General features: G+C 42.6%; 1 protein-coding gene across 2 annotated transcripts in view; it reads left to right on the top strand.

Moving 5' to 3' along the window:
* TRIM67 (tripartite motif containing 67) overlaps window positions 1–25,536 on the top strand; it is a gene marked incomplete at both ends in the record, with an annotated part of 35,598 nt that overhangs the window by 5,520 nt on the left and 4,542 nt on the right. The window contains 7 exons of one of the 2 annotated variants that reach the window (XM_082277005.1): window positions 1,348–1,443; window positions 5,308–5,430; window positions 6,674–6,784; window positions 8,935–9,088; window positions 16,555–16,712; window positions 20,564–20,702; window positions 21,642–21,945. In XM_082277005.1, the coding sequence (XP_082133131.1) occupies window positions 1,348–1,443; window positions 5,308–5,430; window positions 6,674–6,784; window positions 8,935–9,088; window positions 16,555–16,712; window positions 20,564–20,702; window positions 21,642–21,945 (1,085 nt within the window). Of the gene's footprint in view, window positions 1–1,347; window positions 1,444–5,307; window positions 5,431–6,673; window positions 6,785–8,934; window positions 9,095–16,554; window positions 16,713–20,563; window positions 20,703–21,641; window positions 21,946–25,536 lie in introns of both variants that reach the window. The other variant, XM_082277006.1, reaches the window with a different exon arrangement.

Raw genomic sequence — 25,536 nt, 5'->3', positions numbered from 1 at the left:
CCCATCTCATGACATGTTTATCCAGCTGTGTGCTGGACATTTAGTCCAGAAGGATCCTGTGAGTGTCCGTATTGAAAGCATTACTGAAATCCAAAGAGATGACTTCCCTTGATCACTTACATGGGTTACCTTGTCATAGAAGGAAATCAAGTTTGACAAGTAGAACTTTCCCCTTGTGAAGCCATGCTGACTGTGACTGATGGCTGCCTTGTCCTTCAGGTGTTTATCAGTAAGTCCCAGAATAATCTCCATAATTTTACCAGGCACTGAAGTGAGACCGACAAGCCTGTAGTTTCCAGGGTTTGCAGCGGAATGGATATAGCCTTTGTGTGTAGGTTTATGTCTTTCCTGAAAACTGGGGTGATGTTTGCCAGCTTCCAGTTGACATCTCCTGATTCCCAAGACCATTCAAAAATAATTGAGAGAGGTCTCGCAATGACATCAGCCAGTTCTTTGAGTACACTTGTTGAACCCTGTTGGGACTCGTAGACTTACAGGGATCCATCTGGAGCAGCAAATCCTGCACAAATTTGGGATTGACTGGGAGTTTATCATTCTCACAGTCATGGTCCTCCAGCTCAGGGCACTGGGACCCCCAGTACCCATCACTGGGTCTGCCAGGAGCAAAAGCATTGTTTGCTTCCTGTCCTTGAAGCTCATCAACAAGCCGGTGGTTCAGCTTAGATATCTCAGGTGTCAGCTGAGGAAAGAAGGTTAGGCCTTCAGTGTGGACTTGAGAAAGAATACTCTGTGTGTCTTACCAGTCAAAAGTTAGAGGAAGGGTTTTTTCCAACTTTTCCGGAAACATTCACCCATTTGTTGAGTTGGAGCATGGGAAACTGGAGCCTCAAAGGGACATTACTATGAGGTCTGAGAAGGCAGATTTGTCTTTAAAATCCTAGTGTATCAGGTTTGGTAGGATCTACCAAATTTATAAAAATTTCAGACTTGGATGAAAAAAAAGTGTAATTTTGGAAAGCACTTGGGGATTTTTCAGCATGACAGATGCTACTGTGTAAGTGTAAGACTATTACCTCCTTATACATGTGGGTAGCTGTCTTATAAAAAGGTATTTTGACTTACCAAGTTGCTGCAATAAAGTGGAACAGGCAGACACAATACTTGACTGCCCCCACATGCATATTTCACCCTCATTAATTCTTACTACAGTAAAAATCTTAACTATTCATTTTCTAGTACAAACACTTTGTGGAATTAAGAATACATGCAACAACAAGTAAGTCTTTTAGCACATTATTAATCATCAAATCCAAGGATTAGTAAGAAACACATTTGCATTTTATCACTAACTTTTTCTTTTTTCTCCTCCTTTTTTCTCCCTTGCAGGCACAGCTGTCTCAGGCTTTAAATGGTGTTTCAGATAAAGCGAAAGAAGCTAAAGAATTTTTGGTTCAGCTGAAAAATTTATTGCAGCAGATCCAGGTAACTGTAGAATATTATCTGTTTTGATAATACAGTAATCAGTAGAATTGAGTGAATAATTTATTTGATGACTTTGTCTCCTGTGCTATTCTCATCTTTGCCTTTCCTGGAATCATCTGACCTTTCTTGAACGGATTCGCTAGGTAAAATTATTCATCAAATAATGCCTGCAAGCCCGTCTTAGTTTCTAGATTGTTTGCTGTTTATTGCAAAAAGCTGATACTCAATACTAGACATCTGAGCTGTGTTGATTAGTGTTTGATTGAATCCATTAGTCATGCTTCTGGGCTCCTCCCTGACTGCAATTGCTTGAATTCGGCATTTAGGATAAGTCCTCATTTTAACACATTCAAAATTTACTGCTAGCTTTTCATCTTACATTTCCTTAAAATGTACTAATGTCTGCACAAAATCCAGTCAACCTGCCTATTAGAGTACTTGTAGGAATGTCCTACACATACTCAAAATATAGGAGTATTCTACAAAAAAAACCCCCGTAACTGCTGCTAAATCAATGTGTTGTTTATTGGAGCATAAGTTATTTTCATGCCTGTAATTGTCCAGATTTAGTAGTCAGAAAAAGGGCTCATGGTGAGTGCAGTAATTGAGGGCACAAAACCCAAAATGGAACAAGTCCTATTTACAATCAAATTTAGACTCGTCAGTGCTGGAGGTCCCATGATCCTCAAGGTCCTTCTCGCCCTGCAGAGTGTACCTGGAAATGTGCTACTGTAGTTTGAGCTGTGCAGTGCCCAGGAGGGGACAATTGTTTTCCGCTGCAGCAATGCTCTACAGTGATGGGACATACATCCTCTGCTCTTCAATAGCCACTCTGCTGCTTGCTCATCTTTCATCAACAAGTCCTGTGCTTGCTAGTAATAGAAAACCAAAGTAGAAGTTCAAAAAGTTTATAATTTAATCATTAAAGTATTCCACTTAAAGCCCCAGAGAATGAATTCGTACCACAAGAGCTGCCCAAGCTCTTGGGTTGCCTCAGGGCAGCCTAACTACTCACCCTCACAGTCTTCCAGGCCATGGCGGGGAGGGAACAAACCAAAACTGAGAAATGGTAAAATTAAAGGACATTTAACTGAATGAAACTCGTGCAAAGGCACTGACTGGCACCTGTAATGTGCTGTATTTTGGCTATAGTGTGAGGTTTCTCTCAGCTGACTTACCCATTTAACAGTTATGTAGCGCAGTTAGCCTACTCACTTAGACGTCTTTCACTGTCCAAGGAGAAAAGACAGGCACATCTAGAGAGCACTTCTTCCTGTAGGTATTAACAGCTGTTTTAGGATGGGATAACCCATCCAAAACAGCAGTCTATCACCAATCTTTCTTGAGTCATCTAGCTCCATTAAAAATGTATTTTTCCCTCCTGAAACCTAGAAGTGGCCTATTATGACTATTTATGACTATGCTGTAAAATCCTTTAATGTGTTCCAATAAAATCACTGCCAAATTGCTCTGCATAAGGGAGCTGCTACAGTTAGATCAAAAGACCAAGCCATTTATTTGATGCTGCTCGTTGCTTAAAATGCTAGAGGAGAGCTCAGAAGAAGAAATTATATCCAGCAGTACCCTCCAACATTTAGCCAAGTCTGGGCACAAAGCCGAATCTGACCCTCACAAGTTGAGCTAGTTTTCACCCTGAGCCTGAGTGAAACATCGAATTTCAGCAAACCCAAACAGCGGGACTAATCGGCTGCATATGTATTCCTAAGTAAAACAAGGCTGGGGCATGGCTCCAAGATGATCACCCACATGCTTTAACCCTTAAGGAGCTCCCTGGAATGTTTTTCTCCCGTGACAAATTGCACTCTTCTCATGTGATGATCGAGCAGTCTTTGGTGACAGCACATACCAGGGAATGCTCCTGGTAGTCAGGTTTGGTACAGCCACACTCTTTGAGGGGAAAGGGTTTAGATGTGTCATGAGCCAATCTGTGCCTTTTGACATTTGGACCAAAAAACAGTTCTTGTACTGTTATTTTGGGGGGGAACAGATGTAGCCTTTGTGCATAGGTTTATAGCCAGACCCACATATCTCAGAGCAGGTTATTTCCAGTAGAAATCTTATGACGGTTGCCACACTCGCATATGGACATTTACCCCTCAGCAAAAATGCTTTTTAATAATACTTTTACACAAAGGGGCAAGCAATATGTACATTTTATTATCCTATCTCAATGCACAGCAGACCACACTCTTTATCTTCGCTCTGAGTTTGGCAGAGCTACCAGGAACCGTGCTTTTATCTTACCCGGGGCAGTTTGCAAATTCATAATCTGCTTTTCTTTTCCCTGCTTTGCAGATCTGTTGTTTCCCCCTCTTTTTTCCTTCCTTTTTCTTCTCTGGGGTCACTTTTATATCTCTTGGTCTTTTCTTTTCAGATACTGCCTGTTCCTCATTGCTCCTGTTGCTTCCTTGCTTCTCCTTGTTGCTGTCATGATCTGATTTTCACATTTTCCCATCTGCTGTAACAATTTCATACTTTCTCACTTGAAGGAGGCATATCGCCAAACACCCCGTTTGATGTGTGAACAGAAAATGAGGAGAGAAATGATGCACTACAGCCATCGACTGATTCAGGCTCTGTGCACAAACCAGCACTTCAAGAGTAACGGGATGGAAATGGGCTTAAGGGGGAGCTGGGTGAGATACAAGCCGAGGAGGGAGAGATGCAAACAGGAAGAGTCTAAGACAAACCTGTGAGCAGGAACTGAGCTGTCTGGTGTCTCCCCACCACCAGATAAACCCCCGCCCACATCTTGCTGACAGGTCTAGGACTGCAGTGGGGGCCTCTCTGGGACCACTGACCCTGCATCCATCAGCTGGAGAATGGGATGCGCGGGTCACAGTGAGGGAAGGGAGTACAGTGCTGAAAATTTTGAACTCCAAATAAAGAAGACAAAGCAAATGAGTAGAAAAGAAGAGAAAAACAAAAGAGCTAAGAGATAGTAATAGTTAGGGGAGTACAATGGCTTAGCAAAGAGGTGCTTCTCCTTCAATACATGTTTAAAATCTTCTCACGTTTAATGATGCTTTTTTTTTTTAATTGGGGTATGTGGGAGGAAAACTGATAGCACACATACTTGGAAGAGGAGGTTGAAAGCTTTCTTCTAGTCTCATGAGCAGAGGAGGTGAGGGAGAGTCTTCCTCTGAATGGGTCCTACGGCAGCAGTTCCAAGGATTTATGTAATGCTAAATTGTATCCAGACCGTAGTAAAGGCTCAGTGTTGTATACCTCATGCTGGTTTCTGCCGAACAAAGAATTTTACCATAATGTGAATAGAAACTTGCCCTTTTTTTTAAAAGCTAATCAAGTACATAGCTCCACTGCCAAGTGCTAGCTATTTTAAAAAAAGTACTCGAAGCAACAAACAAACCTTAGGGCTTTGTACCTCATTAATTTCCTCGTAATAAGGCAGTAGACCAGATTCTGCTCCATAATTCTGTTCTAATTGATGTGGTATAGAGCCAGTGATTTCAAAGTTGCTACAGTGGGATAATTAAAACAGATTGGAGCAGAATCCTCTTATGTATGTATGCACTATGTATGTTACATTTAGCATTTACATTATGTTGTACTACATCTGTTGTCCAGAAAGTGCCAGTAAATCAAGGTTGTGAATGAGACCATTCATGGCACGTCATTTTACTGTTTCATTTTTCATTTTTCATTTTATATCATGCAGCTATTACTGGTACAGCTGTAATAGCTGTAATGAAACCAGAAAGGCAACAAAAATGCTGAGGGTCTTGGAAGGAAAGCTTTTCTGAATAGAAAAGAGGGTATGAGCAATAGCTTAAGATGCAAACTATGCTTTCTTTGATGAGTATGACTCTCACCTTGTTCTAGGAGAACGGGTTGGATTACGAAGCCTGTCTTGTCGCTCAGTGCGATGCCTTGGTTGACGCATTAACACGGCAAAAGGCAAAACTGCTCACAAAGGTCACCAAGGAGCGTGAGCACAAGCTGAAGGTGAGCGCTTCTCTCATCAGCTCAGCACTGCTGCTGATAGATACCTGGTGTGTTTTGTCAAGTTCCCCAACCCTTTACACCATGAAATTTCCTAGTAACCAAATTTTAAAGTCCTTCAGCAGGTTCCAGTTCAGCAGTTTAGTGAACTATGCCTACACACTTTAAATGGTGGATATACTTCAGCAGTTTATTGAATGAGGCCATCAGTCTTTATTTATCTGATGGTTTGGGGCTATCTTTTGAGAGGTGCTTATCAGTGAAACCTGTGTATGGTTTGGATTTTGGGACCTTCTGCCCAAGTAAACAGTTGTGATTTTGATATCTCTTCAAATCTTTAAATTCAAGTAAGCCACCTCCAGAAATGCATGAGCTACTCAAATATATTAAAGAAATGCAGTAAAAGGAGATGGCAAGAAGAAATCTAAAATGGTTGAATGAAGTGGCAGTCAAGAAATACTTAAATAGACACATTTCTTAAAATGCTGAACTTCATGTGATTTTGAGGTACTTATAGTGCCATTTGCATTAAAAGTATCTAAGACAGAAGAAAAATTTGAAGTGGATTATCTAACATAATCTGTTAACAGAATCTACCTGAGATCAATATTTAGCTTGCTTAACAAGTACCAACACTTAGGACATAACTGCTGACAGCACAGCAACCCCTGCAGTTTACTGCTCTCACAAGTTGTCCTGCAGAACACAGTGCTGTTAGACCTAGTCCACAGCCATGTGGCAGCAGAATCAAGGCTAAAATCTGGAAAAATGGGATGCAGCTCTTTTATTTCGTAATCCTGGCAATGTGTTCTTTAGCAGAGCGGGTTCAATGATAAAGACAATGTTAGAGTGTGATCTGCAAGAAACCACTCCAGGAGTTTGCCTCTAAAGTGAAGGACTTTTTAAAAGCTCAGATGTTAGTTAAAGTGTGACTGAAAATGTGAACACTGCAAATGCAGAAACATGTTCTGTGCCCTTTCTGCCCCAAGCAAGCCTAATCTTTGAGCAATTAATCTGCTCTGAAAATTGAGATTCCCCATGCACAACAGTTTGCCAAGCTAATTATCGGTATTTACAATACAGAGCAAGAGAGTGAAGCTGATGGAGATACGGCAATGGCCATATGGTGGCTAAATTAAGCATGGATTTAACACACTTTTCCATTCCTTGTCTCTTCTAAAATAATTTTATACAATTCACTGCAAGCTGAGGCAGTCATAGAACTGTGCTGATGTTTGTTTTCCAGGTTGTTTGGGACCAAATAAATCACTGTACGCTGAAGCTACGCCAGTCAACAGGGCTCATGGAATACTGCCTAGAAGTTATCAAAGAAAATGATCCCTCTGGGTTTTTACAGGTATTTTTCTTCCTGATGTTCTGGGGGGGAAAAAAAGGAAAATATGTTAAAGCTAAGTCTAAAAATGTGTGGCTTTGTTAATTAGCCCCTTCCACCTCCAAGGCAGGTTCACCTTAACTCCTATAAATACTGTCTAAAAACTCAGAGAGCCTGAGTGTCCCAGCAAAGAGATGGCTTTAACAGCTGCACCCTGACTGAGGCGGGGACTTAGTGGTCACACCGCTTGCCTAACTCGTGATGTCTTTCCTCTTGCCAGCCTTTCCTTCTAGGCTGAAAGAAAGATGCTATGCAGTTAATGACAGCTTTTTGCAGAATATTATTTTATTCTCATCTGAGAAACCCAACACAGGGCCCCACAGAGCTCTCTGATCAATGTGGAGAGGTCACTGACTCAGCAGAGTAGTACTTCTCCCCCTTGTGCTCCTCCCCTTTGCTTTCCCATTGAAAGAGTCCTTTCAACATCTCCCCTGTAAGGAAATCTACTTTGAAGGGGCTTGCATATAGCTTTGCTTCACTGAGATTGTTGCATCTCATGTGGCTTCAAGACCTGTTGTAGCTCCAGGTACCTTTTCTTTGCAAAATATGGCCTAGGCAATAATTGCCTTAATTTGCAGGATATTGTTTCTTAGGTGCAAACAGTGAAAGTGTCTATTGATGAGACAAAACAATTACAGTGTTATTTTCCCATAAATTATTTTGCTTAATTTATTCTAATATGTTTATTATTTTATTTTGCCCTATTATTTTTGTTGCCTTATTAATTGCCTAAGAAGAAAGGCACATCAAACAAAATTGCCTACACACATGAATGCATGAGTGTTGTGGATCTGTCAGAGCATCCCTAAAAAAACAGGATGAGAATTAGCCAATTTAAACCTATTAGCACTCCAGACTGGTTGTTACTGTCATGTCTAGTCTCAAGCAAGAGAGGGGAATGTGGGGTGTAGATTAGTCTTATGATTACACAGATTTTAACAGGCTGTTGGTTGGACACTACAGGACGAATGAAACCTTTAGGTCTTACCTACATGCTATCTAGATATATGCTTTATTTTCTTTTAAGCATACTTTCCCTGTAACTTTTGGGGCTTTGTTCTTTGCAGCTCACCTTTATAAAAAAACCCAAACCATTTTTTATTTTATTTTTACTGGTTTATCTAATGATGCTTTCAAGACAGCCAGCAGATTCTCAGTCACTGCATTACTTTGAGCAACTACTCCTGCAGCCAGGATATTGAAACACGGCCAAGGGATCCAGCATCCTAGTAAGTGACTCCAAGGTTGCATGAGGCTATGGGATGCTCCTCCACTTACAGCACAGAATGATTAGGAGCTGTTGATGCAGGGGCTCAGACAGGAGTGTCCTCAGTAAAAGTAATGAGGAAAAGTATCTGAATTCCTGCAACAAAAGAAAACTCTCTGATATACCCAGAAAAAAATTCTACTCCATGTGACTTACAGGAAGTTCACCATGAGGGACTCCAGATATCCAAATGGCAGCTTCACTGAACTCAAGGACAGTTGAGTTCATTGATTTCCACAGAGCCAGGATTTCACTTCCGAAGTGTCTGTTGTGATCATTTTAGTTTGACTTTTGGCCTAATTGTCTGCGGGCTGAGTAAGAGCAAAGCTTTAAAAATTAAATTCAGTTTTAATGTAATGGTAGAAAATCCATCATATACTTTGAAAATCTACCTGACAATTTACCACCCTCAATGTGAGTAATATATACCTTCCTTACCATTTGATTTTTTTAATCCTTTAGCTTTCATCCACTGAATCATCTCTGCTGAATGGAGACACTCTAAGCTTCTCTTTGAGCAACTTCTTTTTAAACAGGAGAGCAAAAGTAGACTGTGCAGATCAGAGAACAGAGTATAGAATTATATGTGGCTTTCAAAGGCATGACACACAACATAATCTTAACAGGCTTTATAAATGCAGTTTTTACTTTCCTAGCCTGAGATTTATTTTGAAAAGACAAGATGAAAGGATGCAACATAAATGGACCTCACCCCAAAACAACCAGATCCCACCTCATCTGTTGTGCTGTCTTAATCCTGTTTCCTTTGTGCTGTGTTACACAGGCATTCTGTCATTTTTAATGTGTGCATCTGCCATTTCATTATAAACTTGATACTCTCTTTCAGATTTCAGATGCTTTAATCAAGCGTGTTCAGGTGTCTCAGGAACAGTGGGTCAAAGGAGCCTTGGAGCCAAAAGTGTCTGCTGAGTTTGACTTGACTCTGGATAGTGAACCTTTACTGCAGTCAATTCACCAGCTGGATTTTATTCAGATGAAATGTAGGGGTGAGCTTTTATAATTTTCCTTTTTCTATTTTTCATGCATGTGTTGAAACAGTGCTGGGAGGTGTGAGGACACCGAAGGAGGAAAGAGGAATGACTTGAATTTGCTGGATAGTTTTAAAAGGTTTTCAGGCAAATTCAGATTACTGGATGTTTCCTGGAAAGGTGTGCTCCCCTCACATGTAGTGAGCTGAACAAGCTCAGATAGAAATACCAGATGCACTTAAAGATTGTAAAGATAAATTCTTCAGAGTAGGGCTTTGAAGATTAGTAAGACATGAGCTGCATGAAACTCCCTGCCATTTTGTATCATTCCTAGATTTGACATGGTTAATACAAGATACCAATTACCCCTATCTTGTCAGAATCAGCTGAAGTAGAAAATAAATATTACTTACATGCACTCACATGCTTGAATAGGGGAAAAAAACCCCACCCTTTGACTTTTGACTTGTATCTGGACTGTGCTGCAAACAGTGCCCATCTTAAAAAAAAATCATGAGGAAGAGATTCACAAGGGGAAAGTAGTTCCATAGTTATACCATTCCATGGTTCCAGGTATCTGGATAGTTCTGATGGACAAGCTAAAGGGAAATGAGGTTAAAAAATGTATCTAAAAGAAAAAGCTGATGAACAGGAGATGCCATTGACATTAAAAAAAAAAAAAAAAGGAATATGAACATCATGAGCTTGTAATGGGGTTAGTTTATATGGAGCAGGATGAGAACCGCATCAGAATTAGATAGATCCGTAGAACGGTTGGATTTGAAAGCCATTGTGGTCCCTGGGAATGATGCCATTAACTTCCCTCAGTGGTGATTCAAGCTTTAATTGTACATGTGGATGACAGGACAGAGGCTGCCAGAAGTCAGTGAATGAGTAAAGGGTATTCGTGTAGTGATGTCAGATGTGCTTTTTTTTGTTCTGAGCAAGCATAAGGAATTTTATTGAGTTTATGTCTTTGCTCTGGGCCTAATTCTGCATCTAAGACACCCAAGATGAAGTAATTAGGGTGGATAATATGGCAGATATGTGGAGAAACAATGTACAAACAGTTAAAGGCCAGAGTCTGCTCACCAAGAATGGTTTGCATCTTGGCATAGGCAGGCTGTGTTAAAGTTATTCAGTAAACGTCTGTGAACTGCTCCTTTGAAATGTTGTCAGACAGGTAAGTAGAGTCAAGAGAGAAGGAATAACACTGATAAAACTCCTGTGAATGCTTTCTGCATTTGTCTTTTAAAAAATTAGTTTATATTTAATGCTAGCCATATTTATTGTGAAATGTATTTAATACTAATCTCCCATCACTCTTCTTTACAAACATATGAAAAATTTAGTTAAACTAGTCACATAGATTGCTAATTAACTGCAGGTTACCTGAGGTGAGAGCAGCTTAGGTATTTGGCTTGTGGACATTCACCTGGCCTTAAGATTGAAAACTTACAAGACTTTAATTGATCCAGATTCACTCGTGCTTTGTGAAAGATAGTGTTGTCAGCTATGCTATCATTTATCATAAGATGGCAGGGAAGCTCTGATACCAAGATGGACACAGTCTGAGGAGCAGAGAAGAGGACAGGACTTCTGTTGGCCAAACCTGTGCAGAACTTCCAAACACCCTTGGGCTTTGCTCCCCAGGGGCAGGGTTAGCCCTCAGGAAGAGTTTTTGATTGAGCTGTCTTGGTCTTGACCAGGGATTATCCCATCAGGTTGGTCAGCACAACCGGTGTGACCACGCACACACCGCGCAAAGAATAGTGGAAAGGGTGTTAACCTGGCCACCATTCCTTAAGGTGCATCAGGGATGGCATTATTCCCCTTCACACCTCTGTGTGCCCAAGCAGAACAAGCCACCAACCAGTTCCAAGCTATCATTCATAGGTATTGAGGATTGTTTAGTATAGAGACGTGTATTTATCTTTCTCCATTTATGACAGCAAGTCTGTTTCCATTTGAACTGCTCAGTCTGACACTTCAGCCTTTTTTTTCCTGAAATTTTACTTCTGTGACCTCAACCAGCTCTGCATTATCTTGGAATCATAAAGTTATCTGGGTTGGAAGGGGACCTTAAGGATTGTCTAGTCCCAACCTCCTGTCACAGGCAGGGACACCTTTCAATAGGCCAAGTTGCTCGGAGCCCCATCCAACATGACCTTGAACAGTTCTGGGAACAGGGCATCCATGGCTTCCCTGGGCACCCTGTTCCAGTGCCTCACCACCCTCACAGTGGTAAATACCTAATTTAAACCTGCTCTCTTTCAATTTGAAGCCGTTCTCCTTCGCCTTATTACTACATGGCCCTGTAAAAACTCCCTCTCCAGCTCTCTAGTAGGCCCCCTTTTTAGGTACTGGAAGGCCACAATATGACCTCCCCAGAGCCTTTTCTTCTCCAGGCTGAGAAACCCCAGCTCTCTGTGCGTCTTCATAGGAGATGTGTTCCAGCCCTCTGATCATCTTTGTGGCCCTCTTCTGGACCTACTTCAACAGTTCTGTGTCCTTCCTATGTTGAGGGCCCTGGGGATGGACACAGTACACTGAGCCATTGACCACAACTCTTTCAGTGCAGCAATCCAGCCAATTCCTTATCCATGGAGAGGTCCATCCATTAAAATTCTTGTCTCTTCATTTTAGAGACAGGGATGTCATGTGGGACAGTGTCAGATGCTTTGCACAAGTCCAGGTAGGTGACACAAGATCCTCTTTTCTCGTTCACCACTGCTGTTACTCTGTCATAGAAGGCCGCCAAACTTGCCAGGCACGATTGGCCCTTCTTCAGATGCATTATTTGCATTTCCTTATGCAGAGTGGTCTTGCATTTGGAAATACAGGTATCACAGAGTAAGCAACTCAGCATTTCAGGAGCAAGCACCCAGACTAATTGGGAACATCACTTTGCTGACTGTAAGGAGAAGCTGCAGTTGCTCATGGTGTTTTGCTATTTATCACCATGAGCAGATTGCCCTGAGAGGTTGTGACATCTCCCTCACTGCAGATATTCAAGAACTGTAGGGACACAATCCTGTGCCATGTGCTCTGGGATGTCCCTGCTTGAGCAAGGAGGTTGGATCAGATGACCCACGATGGTCCCTTCCAAACTGACCTGTTCTGTGATTCTGTGACTTGCATATTTCTGAGAATCCAATTTCACAAAGAAAAAATGTATATGTCTCTTCACGTCTGCTCCTCTTTCTTCAATCCTACCTATGCCAGCACACCAACAAGTCATCAATCTTTGCCAAATGTTGGTGTTGAAGTGAGTGTTACTAAGTCATTTTACTGGTTGATCTGACAAGAGCAGGTGCATTAAAAATGTCGATGATCTGTAAAGGAAGTTTGTGAGAGATTTAGGAGAACAGGGCAAGCATGGCTTTTCCAACCGCCAGTTGTTTTTTCCCAAAAGCTTTGCAGTGTAAAATCTGTATTATTGTTACCAGTGCTTACTGCATCACTGAATTTCTATTTTTTTTTTTCAAACTCTGGCCTCATTTAACCTCACTGAGCTTGCATGGGTCATTTAGAGTGAAAGCATGCTTGTAAGTAAACATTGATTCACTGTGTTAGACAAAGAAGAATGAAAATGAGAACAAATCACATTACATTTGCTTTGATGACATGTTCATCTACATTACTGATGCGCTCTCTGTAAGCACATATCTAAAGCTCATCCCAAAAAATAAAGATCATAGGGTTCTTTTTCTTTTTTTACAGAAAAGAAGCAATTTGAGAACAAATTAAGTGTGCAGAGATGTGATAGGTGCAGAAGTAATGCTTAGGCAGTCATGTTGACAAAAGGGTCCCACTGAGTCCCACACTCCCTGGGCCAGCTGACCTGAGAAACACTCACACAGCTCTAGTAATTGCGGGCATTTTAGCTTTCCCAGATAATTTTCTCTATCCATGTTTTCTTCCCTCTGTTGCTTTTACTGAGTGCCTTGGCACAAAATTCCTGTCCTCTGATGCCTGGCTTAATGTGTACTTCACATTTCCTCAGTTAAAGCTATTGGCACAGGCAAATACGTGTTCTGGGTTTGTTTTATTCACACAGCTGGAGCTGGCATGCAGTCTTGATTGGTTGCAAAACAGGACTAGATACAAAATAGGAAAATACATAGCTACTCTACTTTTCTGTACCACCTCTGAACATTCATTCATATACTCCTTCTTCTTGTCCCTAGTAACTCCTTCCCTCTTCTGCAAACCATGAAGATTCCCCAGACACATCTGCCACAAACCTTCTCTGCTTCTCCAGGCATGAGCTGTACAGCCCCGATAACTAATGGACAACTGTTTCATCACAGGCTTCACCTCTTGTTCTATCTGCTCTGTGTCATGGACTCAGCTCATCATGGTCTCTCCTTCTCTCTCAGTAACACTGCTTTTAGGGCACTTGCTACAGCAGTGACCCAGGCTATTCCAGGGCTGTACTGCAGTTTTGGAGGAAGTCAAAGTTTTCATGCTTCTGGGGCTCCCATTCTTTCAGTGCATTTAGTCCTTTAAAAACTAATCTGGGATGGTGGATGGCATCATTGCACCACTTGCTTGACAAGAGGACAACAGTCAACATTGTAGAGCAGCCCTACTGTACCCTGTGAGGGGACTACCCTGATCAGCTGTGAGATGCATTGAACAATGTGTTTTGGGAACTGCTGAGTTGACAAGAGACACCAGTCAGTGTCACAGTTCTAATTGAAGAGTGACCTGCATGAAGCACTTTTAAAATAGCAGGACATCATTCAGGCTCATTAGTAATGAGTGCCAATGCAGTGTCATTTGTCCCTTTATATTTTTAATATTTTCCTTCAAAAAGTCTCTTGAGAAGGTTAAGTTGGTCAAGAAGTGGGACAGCACTGTAATTTAACATCTGAGTCTTTTTCTTCCCTGGCACTTTGCCTATATTTTTTTTTCTTAGTCCTATTCCGTTGCTTGTTGCTGTGAAGTATATACCAGTGTTCCAATTATTCAACTCCCTTTGCACTTTCCTATGATTTTTACAAGTGTTCATGTTTTCTCCTCCCAAAGGGAATTTGGGATCAAGGCAAATCTCTGCCCATCCACATCCAGTGCAGGAAGCAGGAGGGGAGGCACAGAGAGCATCATCCTGCAGAGCTGCACAGCTGCTTGGCGGGAGCTTCTTGCCTCTCCTGCAGTAGAGTTGTGCAGTTCAGGCCACAGGCTGGCTTAAAGGGAGCAGGAATTGTGAACTGTGAATTACTCACAAAGCCTTCAATATCCAGCAACACATTAAAGGAGCCAAGGCACTTCCTATGATGTGTGTGGCTCTCACACATTGGGTCTAAATTCACACTTCCACTGGGAAGTGGGAACAACAGCACTCTACTGGATGAAAACATATTTTATTCCTAGACAGCATTCCTGTTTACATAATTAAAAGGGAACACATACCCTTCTCCAAAAGTTCTGCTCTTTTTTTTTCAGCATTGTGCATTACATGAACAATTCCTGAAAGCCTCCCATCAGCGTTCCTAGGAGTTAGGAGTCTTTTTCAGAGGTTGGAAGGATTAGTGGTTTATTCAGAGGTGAAGGGGGCATTGTCTATTTTTCATCTTATAAACTACAGGAATTAGGTTTTCATCCAGTCTTGCCAGAAGTAGTCTCAGAAGTGGGGAGGACCAGACAAATACCTCCTGAGAGGGCTAACCAGCTAGCAAAAGTGGCAGGCGTGTGGATGGCTGATACAGCCCTATCTTCTCCCAGGCTTGTCAGTCACCAGGAATACATAGGCTAACAAACACAGACAAAACTCTAAACTTAAAATGGTTCACTTGAAAAATCCCATTACTTCAGAATTCCTCATTTTCAGGTTTTTGACTCTTGTCACACTTCTGTGACTTCTCCAGACACAGTGTCTCCTAGAGAAAAGTCTGAACTTTCCATCTGAGAAAACAAGCAGGTTTTTATTTATGACACCCTCTGAATCATCCTTAAATATCAAGGAATAGGAACAAGGCTTCCTTTTCACAGAAAAACCTTCAAGAGCTAATTTATAAAGCTCTTTTGTTTCGTTCTTCTGGGCTACCAACCATCTGCGTTCACTGTGGTGATGGATAATGCCAGCGGAAAGCCGTGGTAGCTTCTGCACTGTTTATCACAAGTGTGAAGTTGACTTTTCGTGTCACTTCCAAAGTGGGGGTGAAGCCTCAGCCCTGTCACACAGTAGCATCCATTTTCCCACAGTCTGCTTGGTACGCAGAACATGAACAGTCCTCTTTTATCCAGAGATGTAAAATAGGATGAAAGGAACAGCTCAAGGGCTTAGCTCTCATGCAGACAGAAGGAGGAAAATAAACTAGAAGGCCAAAGCAGAGCAGATAAAAGAAGAGTAAACTGATACTGTTAAGCCAATGAATTCTCAGAGCACTCAGTTTCTTCTAAGGCATGATTGAGCTCAGCAGAAATGATACTGAGATACTGAATGGTGAAATTTAGCCTTGGGCAGAAGACCAGGCAGGGTCCATGCATCACTTGCATCATACTTAACCTGTAGGGTTTCAACAGTGCATGAAATGCATGCCAGGTCTATCCAGAAGATTAAATTTTCAGTTTATAATTGCTAGCAAAGAGTGAACAGTGAAAGTTTAGCTGTGTTTCGGAGAGATGGGATAGAGGTCTCTTTCCCACAGATACACAGCTGAATGTTTTACTCTGTTTCTTTTTATTTTTAAGATGCTGGTCTGGTAAACAGTCTCTTGGTGTTTCTTCTGAGCAGGTCACTGAAAAGGCATGTTGATAGAAAACGTTGCATTTGTAATTTCCATGAGGAGTCTCTTGTGATGGAGGAGTTCCTTTTGCTACCTGAACCATGGGATTTAGATAAAGTTTGCAGATGGGACAATTTTAGTTGCCATAAAGATAACATAGCCAGGGTGGTTTTGATGAAAAACTAGGGGGAGAGAGAGGGGTGGTAAACTATAATTTTAAAACACCCCGCAGCTATAGTGAGGAATTGTTTCCCTGCTGTTGGTGGAATTCAGGCTCTCTCTCTCAGCTGTGCGGGGAGGAGTGGCTGCTCTGTTTGTTAACAACCCAATCCTTTGTTAATGCACTGGGCTCCCTGGCAGCATTGCATCTGCCATGCCACCCTATGGCTTGAGACACCCCCTGCCCCTCCTTTTGGGGGCAATGGGTGCTCTGGTGTGAAAAAGAATTCTTCCAGACAGTTACTCCTGGAAAGGAAACCGCACATGGATTCCCCAAACTCTAGTTCTTATGAAAAATGACAAACAAGTCCAGATATGTTTCTGTTTACATATTTCAGTGAAATTATTTGTCTAACTGGGTAACAACATTTTGTTATATAATTTTACTGCCTTTTATTTCAAGGAAGAGAATGGACTGTCTTCCTAGCAAGCACTCCCCTGCGAGGGGAAGGAGGTGAGCAGGTGCCATGCTGCTCACGGCACAGACTAATGGGGTAGGGCAGAGTTACACTAATCTGTACCCAGTTCCTGTTTCAGTGCCACCCGTCCCATTACTGCAGCTGGAGAAGTGTTGCACCAGGAACAACAGTGTGACGTTGGCCTGGAGGATGCCACCTTTGAGCCACAACCCAGTGGAGGGTTATATCTTGGAACTTGATGATGGAGATGGTGGCCAATTCCGAGTGAGAATTTAATTCAGCATTTATTTGTGTTTCTTTGTATGTGAGTTTCCTCTAGATATGGATTTGTTTTCTGTCCGAGGGTGGGGAGAGGGGTAGGGAAGATGTGGGTTGTCAGAACTTCCCTAAGTCCATTGTGTTGATGGAGAAAGCAGTGCAGATGCTGCTTAATAGAAGAACCACTGGCTTAGGTAGGAAATTTGAGGTTATTCTCAGGGCTCTTGCAAAGAGGGCTTTGAGGTATCCCCAGTGCGTTCCAGAGTAGAAAATCCCATACAAGCCTGCAGGAGCTGGAAGTGGTTCGTTGCACAAACCAGAAATTTCTTTGAAGCCCCTACTCTCATCTGTCCACAGCACTCTGTTTCAGCAGCTGACATTCTTGGTCCAGAAATGCAACTCAGTCGTTCCTGATTTTCTGAGTAAAAATGTGATCCTGCATAGAAATACAGGATTTATAAATCTTGCCCCTGGGAGTGGATGAGACCAGGCTGGTGGAAACTTTTTCCACACTCATGCTCTGATGGAATTGATAAATATGGAAAGGCTTCCCAAGTGCTGTCCTTCCAGATCCTCAGGGTGATGCCACATCATGATGCTCCTGGTTGCAAGTGCAGGGTGCTTATTGGCTCCTATACTTTCTCGACACATCCTGATAAACAAACTAGAGAAGCAATTCAATCAGCTTTCTTCCAGCCATGCCCTCCTGGAAGCTGTGGCCCTTCCTCCTCAGAAAGGCTTCATGCTCCTATTGCTCAGACCCAGGCTGGCCCAGTGCTTTCCCTAGGGGCTAGTGCCTTGAAAGCATCTGGAGATCATTGTGGAGTACAGCTGCTCTCTTCACAAATGGGGAATTTTGCCAAAAACATGTGATGGCATTTCTTCAGGAGCTGCTAACTGGCTCCTCACTGGAAATGTAAAGATTTCTCATGCTGAAAATGTCCTGGCATGGATCCACCTAAGGATCTGCCATACCACTACACCCATAGGCAGCAAAGGTTCCTGATTGAGACACCCCTCATTAGAAGAGGCAGCGATATTGGCAGGGCATTTTGAAGAGGGCACTGTGGTTTTGGAAGGTCTCCTCAGTTCCTTGGTCCAAGTAGCATTTCACAGGGATTTGAAGAGTTTCCACAACTAAAGATGTGAAAATGTGCTTTTGTGAATGGCTGCTGAGAGCTGCCAATATAGTCAATATTAGTGGGTAAGAGGGTTATCAGTGTGTGATGAATGAAGAGTTAGAATAAGGTGTTAGAATTCCAGTATCTTTTATCCAGTTTATCCAGGATAAAGCTTTTAAAGTAGTATTCATGTCTTGTGAATAACAAGATTTCAGGCTGGTGTGTATCCAAGTTCATTTGTGTGGGTGAGTTTTGTTACTGCCCAAGGTTTTAGGATTGGCAGCAGTGCCATATAAGATTTTGGATTGGAAAAAATACAAAACCATCTCAATCCTTAAATCATAATCCTTTTTCATCACATCCTTTGGGGTTTATATGAAAGAGCCTTAATCATCAGAACTATTCCTAGGCATTACTTAAGTCTTAAGTGAACTGGACCTGAGTGGTTTGCTTAGTGACAGGTTTAAGCACTTCAGTGCCTTTGCTACCATAAACCTACAGAGGTCACAGAATGAGAGAAATCAGAGGTGGAAAGGAATTATCTTTCAACCTGCTGCCAAGACAGGATTGTCTAGGCTTCTTTCAGTTCATCCTAGCTTGTATAATCTGATCTTCATTGGTCTGCCTGGATGTTCCTCCTCCTGAAATATTTCACATTACAGAAGTACTTGCTGTATGATAAATCTTTGAAGACTTTTGTCATGGTTTAGCATAGTTTGGGTTTTTAGTTAAAGAAGGCTCCATCAGCCACGGAAGTGATTCTTTGCAAAGAGGTGCTTACAGCTTCCTCTGGACGCAACAGAACCAATCAACTGGCTAGTTTGAATATTGGCAACTTTTTAAAGCCACTTAAGAAGCTTGACATGCCTCAGTGATCCACATTTAAGAACGAACAAAGCCCAGGAAAACTCTCTTGTTTCCGGCTTTTGGACAGGTAACTGGGGGCCCACAGCATGGCCTGGTGGGCTGAGATCTCAGCCGCTTCTGCTCGCTGGACACCTGGCACAGCCCCCTCAGTGCGGGCCGGGCCGGCCGGGAGGCAGCCACCCCGGAGCCTTGGAGCCCTGTCCCACCCACAGCCCTGCTCCGTGCGGGCGGCTCAGCGGTGCGGCTCGGCCAGGCCGGCCCTCGCCCAGTGCGGCGAAATTCATCTGAGGCCGCTGCCCAGCAAAGATCGTGTGACCAACAGCGATAAGGGAATTCCAGCTGTGGGGCCCAGGTGAGATTGACGCTTTTAGTGCTGTAAGATTCCTCCAGAACAGATGAAGACTGCAGACATTAATCCTCTCCCAAGTCAAAGGAAACGGAAAGGTGAAGGCACGTGAAAAAAACACCATAAAGACACCAAAGTCAGTGAAGAAGGAAGAGCTGAAACCCCAAGAGAGGAGAAAGAGGAGATGCTTTGAGCTTAGAAGCTGAAATTCTGTTGTAAAGCTATGGTGATGGACTATGATCCATCAGAGTGCCCATTGTAATTTCATGAAAGCATGGGGGGGGTGGAGCGTTCAAACTGCAATTGTGAGCAAAAGTACCTGTGCTGAAACAAGCAAATGTTGAAGTAGCTGTGATTTGTTGATAAGCTTGAACAGAGAGAGATGAAATTGATGAGGACCCTTGCTCCCAGGGAAGAAGAAGACCTCTGTTCCTAGAGATGAAGGTACTCCCAGAGATAGATGAAGAGAACTTTTGCTTCTGAGCAGCTCATCTTTAAAATGGTACCCCAGTAGCTCAAGATTGGACCCTTGAAAGCAGCTGTGGGGAAAGCTGTAAGACAAGGGAAGGGACTTTCACATGCAAGCAGAGAACCAACCCAGGCAGCTGTCTCGATTGAAGCCATGAGAGAACTGTTTCTTGTGGAGATGTCTCCATAGCATGAGCAAGAGAGACTCCTCTCCATAAGTGAACTGAAGAAGATTATTATGGAGGTGGTAAACTGACTGAAAATCTCAAGGGCTGTCTTTTTACATTGTCAGTGGGTGAAGGGAGAAACCTGTGGGGTGGAGAAGTGTTCTGAAGGTTTGGTCTGAATTTTTTTTTCTTCCTTTTGGTTCTGTTAATAAACTTCTTTATATTCTTTAAAGTTTTGTGCCTGCTTTGCTTTCTCCTAATTCTTATCTCACAGAAGGAAAATAAGTAAATAATGGATTTTGAACCAAAACCACTACACTTAATTGGTGTTTCCGCCCAGTTTACAAACTGAACCTGCTACAACTTTTTTGATGTCTCTGTTGTCTAGTTACTGTTTCATCATGTGGTGCATGTAATCCTAATTTTTAGGAGATAGTTTTATTCTGAATCTGTGTTTTCAGTTGTCAAAATCACATTTTAACCTAGACATGAGATAACCTTTCCAACAGAATAAAACGTCACTTGTTTTTTTTTTATTCTTACATGCCCCTTTTTGCATAAAATAGCAGCCACAGTGTGTCAGATACTGGGACTACTCTCCAAAATAGTGGCTTGGAGTAGATATTTAGGATAAGAGGAGCACGAAGACCTTTTTGTGTAGCCCTTTATTGCTTTACCCTTCCAGCTTCATCTTCACCTTAGTTTCTCCAGTGCTAACCATCCTCGATGTCTCGCATGCTGTGGCTGTCTGCGTTATAACAGCATAACTCATACATCCTGGGAAGCAAAGAGAAGCTGTTCACTTTTGGCTTATATTTAGAAGTCTTAACTGTGTTAAACTATGCCCCTCATTCTCTCTCTCTCTCTCCTTTTTCTCTGAATGTTTAGGAAGTATATGTTGGCAAGGAGACACTCTGCACTATCGACGGCCTTCATTTCAACAGCACTTATAATGCCAGAGTCAAAGCTTTCAACTCCTCGGGCGTTGGTCCTTACAGCAAGACAGTCATTTTGCAGACATCAGATGGTGAGCTGGGGTTTTGCCACTTTCTAAATGAAAAGCTGCAGGTCTCAGTGGCAGGACACTTTCATCCCTTTACACCCATTAATGTATTTGACACCTACGGGCATTTTCCATTATCAGTAACACTTCAGGCTTCAAGTCATGTGATTTTAGTTGGCTGTAAAAGTCTGAGATCTAGCTAAGATACTTGCTTTAGCATACAGAAGCAGTTATGCAACTCACAGGATATTTTTTGTTCCACTCTGTCTCCCTTTCTCTATACATCTTTGGGATTTGCCTTTTTATTCACTACTGCTTTAATTTCCCAGCAAGGTTTGATAATACAAAGATGGGAATTCATGCTTGTTCTTCTGTAATTATACTTGACATCCATACAGACATTACAGGAAGTTCATCTTCATTAATGATATTGTAATGAATCGAGAAGTGCATGCTATTATCACTTCTACTTTTATGCTGTGTTGCCAAAATAGGCCAGTATAAAATATTTATATTTCAAGAGCTTTTGGGGCATTTTTTTCCTTTTTTTAAGAAAAACTTCACTTCGATAAAATAGTGAAGTCAATCCTAACCAGCATGGACACAGCTAATCTCCATTTCCATTAGAGGTGATCCTGAACCAATTCACCTATGTGAGTAGTTTCCCTTTCGTGGAGAAGCCTTTGTCTCCTCAGTGGCTTTCTTGTTACTCTGTGGACAGAATGTCACTACTCTTAGGAGCTAAATTTCAGAGGAACAAGGGCAAATAATATAAAGCACTCCAGCTCAGATTAATCTTGTGTAGCTGCCTACAGTAACAAGGAAAGATTGTCTTCATCATCTCAAAGTGCAGTGGGGTCCTTACAAAGGCATAATTTTGTCCTTCTTAGTGAAGTAAAGCAGACAACACTTGGACACAGCCCCTCCTGATACAATCCTGCCTTTCCTTTTCCCCTTCCACAGTGGCATGGTTCACCTTTGACCCCTCCTCAGCTCACAGAGACATAGTGCTGTCAAATGACAACCAGACTGCCACCTGCAACAGCTACGATGACCGGGTGGTCCTAGGCACCGCAGCCTTCTCCAAGGGCGTGCATTACTGGGAACTGCATGTGGACAGGTACGACAACCACCCGGATCCAGCCTTTGGCATTGCCAGGATTAATGTTGTCAAGGACATGATGCTGGGCAAGGACGACAAGGCGTGGGCCATGTATGTGGACAACAACCGCAGCTGGTTCATGCACTGCAATTCCCACACCAATCGGTGAGTGCTGCCTGGGGGCTTTTCTCCTTACAGGCGATTTTTCTGCTGTGCATCAGAGACAGGTGTCTCAGCAAGCCATTTAGTCCAGCTCCTGGCTAAATGTTCTTATTTTATTCCTTCTTTAAAATCACTAGTGACAGTGATTGCACCTTAACAGTCTGTGTTGGTGTTTGTTATCCTCACTGTTACCAGTTTTTCCCTGAGATCTTGCCTAAATCCCCCCTGCTGTGATTTAAACCCGTTATTGCGTGTCCCACCCACATCAGCAGACAGGAACGCAGCACAGTGGGATGCAGGACTTCCACATTGCTGGAGGGAGAAAGGAGGTTGATTCCCTTCATTAGGAGGAATCTTGGCTGCAGATTTATACAATAATTAGACTGCAGGTGTTTATTTCCAGTTCTGAAAGCTATTAAGGGTTTTGCTGTAGGTCGCAGTGAGGCAGATCTGGACACAAGGGCTTGTTTGGCAGTGAGGGCTAAGTAACAGCTTTGGTTCTACTGGGCCATTGTACCAAAGAGCTTTGAAAAGCACTTCAACTAGTACAACCAACTTAGACAGGGTAGGATTTCAGAATATCCCCAAGCCACTGTTACCAAGCCTTGCTCTCCCACCATTCAGAGGCTCTGTGTTCTCAGTGCAACTGAGCAGTGGAGAGACACGTTCTAGCTGCAGGTACCTCCAGGGATGGATCACACAGAGAGAACAACTGTCAGCACAGATCCTGTGTTGTGCTGACATGGTTGCATGACTTTCACTGCTCAGGATAGTTAACCTCTGCCTAGTGCTGGCTTTTGTTTCGTTGTAGTGATGCCAGACTGTGTAGGGGAGACATGGTTAACTTTGCTTGAAGCTCGCCAAGGTATCAGAGCAGAACTGCTCTGCTCTCTCTCTGTGTCCCATGAGAGGGTCAGCCTTAGCTGAAGGTCAGCTGGGTACTCAGACCCTTCAGGAGATCTCCTCTGAAGAGAGCATCCTAAGTCTCTTGCTTATTTTGGAAAATGGTGTATTTATATACCTAATTATCACAATGGGAGGTTGATGTATGAGTAAAGTGACTGACTAAGGATATGTAGCAGGTCTATGGCAGAGCTGGAATCAATTTCTGTTTAGTTTTCTACTGACTGTCCCAGCAGGTCTTCCACACTCACTGTCTCAGGTGTTTTTCTGTTATGCCAAACGATTAAAACAAAGTTTTGCAGTGATTTTTAAAACACTAAAATGCAGGTGTCTCCTTAAAGAGATAAGGTTATGTCAGCATGTGCTGTATCCTAGGGTTCGTTGCAATGTCTCCAGTTGAATAGTCCTTTATACAGCACACCTGTGCTTTAAACAAGTACACTGCAATTGCTGGGAAGTTTTGTTTGAAACATGGTTTGATTTTGCAGTTCATTACAGACAGGTGGAAGAACCCTGCAGCTGGATCAAAAGGTTCTGAAGTCACTTGGATTGTTTTCCATGGCCCCAAAGACCATAGATCATGTCCTAAGACAATACAGAGTAAAATAACATCAGTATAATAAATATACCAAAAAGTTGTCCGTCCCTTTAACATCTTGATTTGATTCAGGGCAGAAGTAATGCTAAGCTGTATTAATTTTAATGCTCTGTGGAACAGCTTATGTTTTCTGGAAAAAAAAGCTGGCAACCATTCTGTACACCACTGTCCCAGAAACCTATTTTATGAATTTGGTCCTTGACATGCTCCTCCCGGCAAGCAACACACAAGCTAAGCAAAAGCTGCAGATTTATACATGTTATGCTTCTGGGAAGCACAACAATGGAAACACTTAGGACTTCCAATCATCATGCTTAATCAGGAGAGCAAAGTGCTTTCTGTTGATGGTAGTTTCCCAGTTTTTACCTGATAAAACACAAAGACGTGTGCAAGGCATGGTTAGACCCATGGAATATCTGTTCAAGGGAAGTACACTTGCTGAGGGCATGTAGTCTTATGAAATCACATGCGCTTCAATGAAATTAGGTCTAGGCATTATATTTTAACTGTGGCAGTCAACTAGGTCAATTTTTTAACTCATTAGCTGTAATAGTCTTGTGGAAACAGTTATTGCTGCCTATTTGTTTTTCCCCACTGGACACGAGTGCATGACAGCACAGTATCACAATCCAGAGGGAATTCATAGTCAACTTTTAGCCTCTGGGATGTTATTGTGATGAAAGTTACACCTTAGTAATAGTTTCATGCTTCCTAATCTTCGTAAGAATAAATTAGGGTAGTTAATAAATGAATAGTTTCAAGGATAACCTGAGGTAGAGCTTGAAAGACTAATTTGTGTGACCTGTCACATTTAGAGGACTTTTCTGTTCCTTTCCTTCATAGCGTGCAAAATTGGATCTAGCATGACTTCTGTAATGCTGGAAGGGGCATGAACAGAAGACTGTAATGCATCCAGAAACAGAGGGATCCTTTTGAGAATAGGCTGAGGAAACTGGCTAAGAAATTACTTTAGGGCAGAGATACAGCTTTGGGAGGCACTTTTTAGTCTTCTTGTTCCTGGAAATCTGTGCCTGGGTAAATCATGGAACAGATCCTTCCAGAAGCTATGCTAAGGCACATGGAGGACAGGGAGGTAATTCAAGACAGTGAACACGGCTTTATCAAGGGCAAGTCCTGCCTTACCAACCTCATGGACTTCTATGATGGAATGACTGTAGCAGTGGACAAGGGCAGAGCTATGGGCAACATCCATCTGGACTTCTGTAAGGCCTTTGACATGGTGCCCCACCACATTCTTCTCTCTAAATTGGAGACATACGGATTTGATGAATGGAGGGTCTGATGGATAAGGAACTGTTTGGATAGTCACATCCAGAGAGTAGTGGTCAACAGCTGCATATTCAGTTGGAGGGTGATGACAAGTGGTGTCCCTCAGGGGTCCATACTGGGGCCAGTTCTATTTAATGTCTTCATCAATGTCATAGAGAGTCGGATCAAGTGCACCCTCAGTAAGTTCACAGATGACACCGAGCTGAGTGGTGTGGTTGACACAGCTGAGGGATGAGCTGCCATCCAGAGAGACCTGGACAAGTTCAAGAACTGGGGCCATGGAAGCCTCCGGGGCTTCAACAAAACCAAGCGTACAGTCCTGCATCTGGGTCAGGGCAGTATGGAGGATGAAAGGATTGAGAGCACCCCTGACAAGAAGGACTTGGGAACACTGGTTCTTGGGAGGCTGGCTATGATCTGTCAGAGTGCACTTGCAGCCCAGAAGGACAACTGTATCCTGGGCAAAAATTGTCAGAGGGATGGAACATCTCACCTTTGAAGGAAGGCTGAGAGAGATGGGGTTGCTCAGCCCGGAGAAGAGAAAGCTCCAGGGAGACCTGATTGTGCTCTTTCAGCACTTAGAGGGGGTTTAAAAGAAAGATGGGACAGTCTTTTTAGCAGGGCCTGTTGTGATAGGACAAGGGGTGATAATTTTAAACTGAAAGAGGATAAATTCAGTCTAGCTGTAAAGAACATTTTTTTACAATGAGGGTAGTGAAACACTGAAACTGGTTGCTCAGAGAGGTGGTGGATCCCCCATCCCTAGAAAAATTCAAGGTCAGATTGGATGGGCCTTTCAGCAG

The sequence above is a fragment of the Coloeus monedula genome (genome assembly GCF_965178545.1).
Source record: "Coloeus monedula genome assembly, chromosome: 2".
NCBI lineage: Eukaryota > Metazoa > Chordata > Aves > Passeriformes > Corvidae > Coloeus > Coloeus monedula.
The sequence above is the reverse complement of the archived record's forward strand: the minus strand, read 5'-3'. Positions and strand labels throughout refer to the sequence as shown.